Source organism: Poecilia latipinna, unplaced genomic scaffold, assembly GCF_001443285.1.
Source record: "Poecilia latipinna isolate Pla-1442-1.1 unplaced genomic scaffold, P_latipinna-1.0 Scaffold773, whole genome shotgun sequence".
Classification (NCBI taxonomy): Eukaryota; Metazoa; Chordata; class Actinopteri; order Cyprinodontiformes; family Poeciliidae; genus Poecilia; species Poecilia latipinna.
In genome coordinates, this window is record NW_015113389.1 from 65,484 (window position 1) to 73,021 (window position 7,538).

The following is a 7,538-nucleotide window of genomic DNA, read 5'->3' on the forward strand; positions in this document are numbered from 1 at the left end:
ATTTTTATAAATAAAAATATATATAAATTTATATATTTTTTTTTTTTTTTTTTTTTTTTTTTTTTTCTCCCTCAGGCCGCATCTGAATGATGTAAAGCACAGCATCTTCTTACACTTAACTCTCATGAGTGCAATCAAAAGTGCAATTTTCTTCGGGAAGTGGAGTGCCTGTGAAAAAGTGTCAAAATACGTCAAACATTAAAAAACCCAAACATCTGTATTTAGATAATACAGAACATTTCTGCACCATTTTAAGCCTGAGAGTTTTCTTAATTAGCTTCAGTTTGTACAAGATATAAACAGTAATAGTGGATATCCGTCCAGAGTGGAGACGCATAATTTAAATCAGACGTTATTCTTATAAAAAATTGAGAACGTATTACATCATCGGTTAGGGAGACCAGAACAAATCCAAACAAATTCATAACATCTTGACAGACTTTCATGGACTTTAGCAGCTGATGTTCTGAGGCAAAAATGGAGCCTTTATGTATCAATACGCTAAAACAGAGAGACTCGCAGAAGCTGGAACTTTTGATTTAATTTAAAATCCATCCAGAGTTTTCTCCTGTGAAATGGAGAAGGGGAACAATCTAAAAGTCCCCATACTCCATTTATAAAGGAAGCAGATGAATGGGAAATCTGAGGTCAAAATAGTCTCACCCTGCAGTAGGGATGTTGCTGTGGTTACAGTCTCAGGGACTCCATCTACACTGTAGATGGACTGGAGGAACTCGGGGACACAATCGTTCTCATCCGTTATCAACACCTGAACCTGATTAGTGCCGGAGAGGCAGAAGAGAGGCAGAGAGGCAGAGAGAGAAAGGAGGGGAGAGGAGAAATCACTGTGAAAGAACACAAAATTAACCACTCTTTATTAGCTCTCAAATCCGGAAGACAACCATATCAAATGCTCTGTAGAAAGTTGACCCCAAAACTTAATCTTAATTGCATTTTCTAGTTCCACTAGTTGCCAGTTCAACTCATCCTTTATCTTCCACTTCATGATTTTCCCCGAGTCAAAAATAGAAATGTTTTCAGCATGTGAGTGCTGCAGTGTGTGTGTTTTCAGCAAAAAGCCCTTAACTGTCCTCCATCCTACAAGCTCCCTGTCACCACAGTGTGTAAAGTGTGAAGTGACAGCTGAGTAATAGTCCTGAAATAGCTGGGAAAGGTTTTTCCCGGTCTCCAACTCATATTCCAAAACATGGAGCTGTACAGAAAGGATTTTTTCCCCCCTGCTAAATATGTGGTGTAAAGGTAGCCTGTGACATAATAACTGGGTAACTAAATCTGAAAATAAATAATTTAGGTAAACCTGAAAGGATTGATAGTTTAGCTAAAAATGATTAGCTGTAGTTCAAATTCTGAAGTTTCAAATCTAAAAGACTTTTCCTACATTTCAACTTTTAACACTTTTCACAGAAGCACTTTCCAAAACACAGAAACAAAAGGTTCTTAAAAAAAACAGAACAAAATCCCTGAGCCCCATGGTTCACTTGTTAACATTTCAAAACCACTCAGCCGTCCCATTTCTGCAGAAAGCGACAAATTCTGCTGCTCTTCCTTTGAGGCTATGGCCAAGTATGGTGTCAATAGGTCAGCGCTAAGTTTTAATCACTATTTCTTTTTCTTTTTTTTTTTTTTTTAAAGCCTTGGCTACAGCAGCTCTGCATGAAAACACTGCACCACTGAACAAAAAACCCAACCAAACAAAAGAACACAATGAGGCTTGATAAAACCACAGCAAAGAAAACACACAAAAATAACATTCTAACAATGCATTACAACAATGCATAAACAAAGCAAACTATGACAGTGACTTTCACACTAAAATAAGTAGAAATCATGAATAAAATTCTACAAAGTACTAAAATGTCAAGAGTTGAAACAAAACAGAAGTCTCTCAATTTGGGGAAACAATGCACATGGATTTGTGTTGGAATGAAGCAGAAAGGATGGATGTGAACAGAGTTAAACACAAAATAAAAAGTAAGAAATGACGGTTTACAAAGTTGAACATCTGGCATTAATTTAACAACGGTAGAGAGAATTGTCTCTACTGTCATAAAAATCCCAATCATTTATGTATATGTTTTTGTGAGAGACATTCCAGCACTACATTCAAATTAATGATCAACACCATACACATTTCATTAAATATCAGTAGCTTTAAAGTGCATTGAAATGACACACTAGAGACATTAACAAAGCTGCTGTAATGCTCTGACTAAATACCTTCGAAAACAAATCCAGTCTTTTAAAAACTCAAATGCCCTTCTAATGAAGACATTTTCATTTTGACCAGTTTGCTTAAGTACTAGGTTAATGTTATGGGGTGATTTTTCTGTCATAATTTGAGAGCACATATTTAACACAACTTAAAAAGCTTTGAGAACTTGTACTTGTGCTTACATTTTCAGTTTGAAAGAAGACTTCGTGTCTTTCTTCTCAAAACTTGTAATGCTTATACTCAAAACTTGTGCTCTCTTTCAAACATTCACTGTGCTTTCTCAAACCTTTCTCCTCGGGCTCAAAACTTGTCTCTGCTCGGATCAAAATCTCCGTTTGCAAGCCTCTTTGCTCTCTTGCGAATCATTTTCTGCTTGCGCTTGGAACAATGAAGCATTGTCGCCTGGTAACATCTCAGCCAATAGAATGCAAGTGTTATACTGGGTGTGTTTGTTTCCTTCTACTGGGTGTGACAGTGTGGCTGTGCTGACTCCATCAGTATGTTTTGACTAGTTTATATTGTAAGTGTAATTACTGACACCTAGTGGCTATCATTTGTTTAGTTAATTTGGGCAGTTAAGCAGAACTCGTCCAGTGGTACACGTGGTGCTTCAGATCGCTCAGACACGTTTGTCCCTTGGACATCATTTGTCTGTAAGTTTATTTCATTTTTTGTTATAACAATATTGTGTTATATTTTATAAGAGGTTTGGCGCTGTGCTGTGTACTGGTTAGGAGCCATTTGTTTGCTTTGGTCTGGTTGTTTTCCGTACCTTGTCCGTGGTTGATGCATGTTTTTGTGTTTGTTACAGTTTTACAAAGAAAAGGAAAAGAAAAGGAGAAATAAAACAAAGCAGAGTTGCAAAATAAAACAAGGACTGGATTATTTTCGACTCAACGACCTTTTAAGTGTAAGCTAGCTGTCTAGCTTTGTACCAGTTACACATCGTGAGGGCAGCATAGTGGCTATCCGTCTAGATAGAGAGGCATCTGTCTGTCTTTTCACATATCACCTGTCTCATGCTATACTATCACACCATGTGACAGTTTTAACAAATACGTAAAAAACAACAACAACAAAAAAACACATACTCATAAAAGATACTGCACTTGAAGCAGAACTTGCTTTGATTCAAATAAGGGTGATTGTGCTTTGATTTAAAAAAAAAGGAAAGAAATGCCACTTATTCAGAATGATTTATTAATATATTTTGCATAACTGGAGCACAATGTTTCCAAAATAGGAGGACGGCCCCATTAAAATGAACAACATGACCTATACACTAATTTTAGCATCTGGCATAAGTTCAGTAAATTGCAACAATTAACACAACAAAATATGAGCTTTGCTTCGCTTTGTTGTCTTTCCACTTTATATTTTTTTAAGATCTAGTTTTATGCAACAGAGCCACACCAATGAAAAGTTGCAAGACCAAAAGCAGTTCTTTCAGTTTGTTTAACCAGAATAATGGATTTTTCTTTGTTCTCTCACTCACACACACACACACACACACACACACACACACACACACCCCCACACACACACACACACACACACACACACCTACATACACACACACACGCACACGCACTCGCACACACACACAAAAAATCAATTTGTATCTCTGTTTTGAGTTTAGTTGACCAGAGCATGTGAACTGTCATGACTGATGATCGCTAACTCACTCTTTCATGTTCTAATTAAACTAACCTCTGTTGCAGCACTCAGGCTGCCAGGCTCCTCACTGGCTCGCACCATCAGAAGGTAGCGTCTCTGGTCACTTTCATAATCCAGCGTCCTGGTCAGGCTGATCTCTCCGGTGTCCTGCTGAATGCTGAAAAGGCTGCTGGGATTGATAAGCAGGCTGTAGCTGATTTGTTCCTTCTGGAAGGAAATGGCTAACACCACAAGGAAGCTGTGGAACAAAGAGAAGGTGATTAAAAGAAATTGAAAAAAGCAGCCTTTGCTACTTGACATCAGCTGCGCCCATGTAGAATTAGAATCGAAATCCTCTTTTCCTGCATCAGCAGTGTGCTATAATGAAATCAATTACTTTATGCTCCATTGCCTGCGTGCTACAAACACGGTCAATCAGTTCTTGTCAGTTGTGTGTAATAATGTCACACTATTATGCAGACACCAGTGTTTGCTTTGTGGGGAGAGTTTGTATTCCCCTAATAGTGTGCGATGATGATTGTCAATGCTTGCTCAAGTGCATAGTGTGACCAAATGAATGCCTATTAGCACAAATCTTAAACAGTATGTGAGAAAATTCACCTGCTGCACGCGGGTATGCCTGTGTGCATGCTATTGTGAACTTGTTTTTTCATTTATTCAGTTGTTCAAATATGAGTGCATACTCAGTCTTTCTTTCCCTTTTTAGTCCATTTAGTCATTTACAGTAGCTTATAACTTCTTAAAAGTTTGAAAGGTTTCAGAAGTTGAAACTTTTCAAACTTTTGAACAATGTCAGTTGATTTTATTTGGATTTGGATCAATCAAGACCAAGTAGGCATAGATGAAAAAAAAAAAAAAAAAAAAAATCCTGTGCAGTTGTCATAAGTCACGCAGAGGAAGCAGATGGAAGGAAGTCCTGCTATGACCAGATGAAACCAAGACTAAGCTTTGGGAGCATACTAGCGATGAACACAGCACTCACAGGGTAAAACATGGTGGTGGCTGCAACCGTTTCTTCAACAGGAATGAAGAAGCTATTCAGATTTAATGGGAAAACGGACGGAGCTGAATACAGATCAATCTGTGAAGAAAACTTGTTAGAGGTGGCAAAAGGCTTGGGACTGGGTCGGACGTTTATCTACCAGCAACACAACAACCTACATGTATTCAGTCCCAATACAGAGCAAATGTTTAGACCCAAAGCTGTCAAATGTAATACAAATGATGCTGCTGGAATTTGAGCTGTCTGTAGTCAAATGAAGACATTTTGGTATCAATTATTTGCGAGCTTGATATGAAAATAAAATTGTGATAAATATAACCACGCACAGATAAAAAGGTGTTAGTGAAGCACATTTGTCACATCAGAAACTTCTCACAAGAAAAGTCCAGAAGAAATAAATCAGAGAACCCGCAGTACAAACTTATGCATACAACAGCAAACAAGTAACAACCCAATTTCTAATTTGAAAAACAGTGGGATTTGCTAATTAACATGCTCAGTCACCAATGTAACAATTAGGAAATAACTATGTATTTCTCTGAATTTTGTGCTTTCAAAAACTGTGAAAGTCAATGAGTAAATGATTGTGTGAAAAACGTGATCAAGCAAAGAGTCAATAAGCAATTTTTGGCTACAGCCGTTACTATGCAAGGCAGCTGTATAGTGTTTAGGAATGAGTCGCTTTGAGGTCAAAAACCATTCATGCAGAAGTCTCTTTGCAGTCACATTTAATTATTAGTGTACAAATGACCATCCAAAAATGAACTTACAGAAAATATTTCAATTGAGCTTAAAGAGCAGCTGTGTGAACGTACTATTATTTCCCAGACAGCATTTATGCATATGTTCAACTGCAAACTACAGTTTCTATGTGTTTTTACTGCACATCCTGCTTGGTTTGCTTGTTTGTAATATTTCAGAAGTCAAATGTTTTTTAGAGAAACTTCCCCCAGGTAGCCATTTTTCCCCCCTTTAAACTCAATAAAATCTAGGTTTGACTCCTCCAACAATTTTCACTTTAAGAATAATCTTAATTAGAAATGTTCTCTATTAAACTGTGTTCTCCTGGGTCATGCAATTATTCTTATTGTGGCAACAATTGGTTTAAAGGTGCCGGAGTGTGACTAAATATGCTGCTAAATCTGTGGGGAAAAAGCAGTCTAATTAAAAGGCAAGACCTCAGAAAGATATCTAATTACTCTAATATATTTTGTAAAGGCTAAATATTTTTAACACGACGTTAAAAACAATGCAATAAAATCATTTGTTCAGATTCTCTCTGTCAAAGAGCGGAAATGAATCCCTGCTTTTGTACGAGAAGAATAGCACATGTGCAGAACTCACGGCTGTCCTTCCGGAGTGTTCTCTGGTATGGAAATGGCGTAGCTGGTGTTGGTAAACTGTGGCGCTCTGGCCCCGGCTACAACAGATAACATGGCAGGTGCGCTGCGGCTTCCCAGACCATCAAGGGCCACAACACTTAAGAGGTACTCTCTCTCCCTCTGTAGTACGAGCCCCGTGGTCACCACCTGGCCTGTCTTCTTGTCCACGGCAAAGCAGCCATCACCACCTGTAGGGGAAATTTCAATTAAGATTTTTGTTGTTTCTGAATCCAAAACAGATTTTTTTTTTATTTATTTTTTGTGAATATTAAATAAAAAGTCACAAGTTACCAGGTTTTCCATTCTGAGTACATGAAAATATTGAAGTCAGATAATAAATTAGATCACTACAGTAAGTGTGGTGTCTAAGTTTCTTGTTGAAATAACTCAGCATACTTAAAATAAGACCAAACTAATTTACAAGTAACTTTTCAGCAAGATATAGGAATTTGTTTTAAGTCAATAATTCTTGAATATTGCTTAAAAGTACGAGCTCGGCTGGCAGATTTTTTCACTTATACCACAGAAAAATTGCATTGTTGAAAGCTAGTAAATATGAGATGAACTACCACTTATTTAATGTCAAAGACCTCTAACTATTGATTCAAATGGATTCAGAGACAGTTATAGCCTCAAGGCTCAATCGCTGGAAGGTCCCAAAAGCGAATGCTGACAGTAATGTTGAGCTGTGAAGAGTTAAAATAAAGCAAAGCAACCAAAATATTTCAAACCAAACATTCCAGAACTTTCCTATACATGGTGTATAATGTCTCATTGTAGCCAATGATGACACAACACAATCAGCTTATTTAGATAGTCCGTAAAACATTTGTCTTGGTACAGAAATTCTGCAGAAAATGCATTTGAGGGAGATTATTTACTGAAGGACCATGTTTGTTGCCTGAATACATGTTTGGTATATAAATGCAATCATAAGTATATGCTGACACCAGCAGTTTGTGACTTGGGGAGATCCGCGTTTTGAACTGCTTGTGAACTGTCTGTGTAAAGAAAAGTAAATTCAGTCAAGATTATCCCATGATGGTGTTGTGTTAGATACAACTGCTTCATATAACATTTATGAGATATAAATGAGAAGATAGTTTACTGAAGAAAATATCAGACACACTTGAAAACCTTGTGAAAAATAACTTTCAGCAATACAGGTCAGATATTTGTTGATGGAGAGTCGGGCCCCCCCCCCCCCCCCCCCCCGCCTCCCCAACCACCAATGTTTACACTC

At 37.5% G+C, this 7,538-nt stretch overlaps 1 protein-coding gene across 1 annotated transcript in view; it reads right to left on the reverse strand.

Annotated features, from left to right (window-relative positions):
• The window catches only part of LOC106955884 (neural-cadherin), a 136,504-nt gene that overhangs the window by 64,531 nt on the left and 64,435 nt on the right, over nucleotides 1-7,538 (reverse strand). The window contains exons 3-5 of the mRNA XM_015046312.1: nucleotides 6,258-6,483; nucleotides 3,944-4,148; nucleotides 664-775 (exon numbers count right to left, since the gene is read on the reverse strand). Coding sequence (XP_014901798.1) covers nucleotides 664-775; nucleotides 3,944-4,148; nucleotides 6,258-6,483 — 543 coding nt within the window. The remainder of the gene's footprint in view (nucleotides 1-663; nucleotides 776-3,943; nucleotides 4,149-6,257; nucleotides 6,484-7,538) is intronic.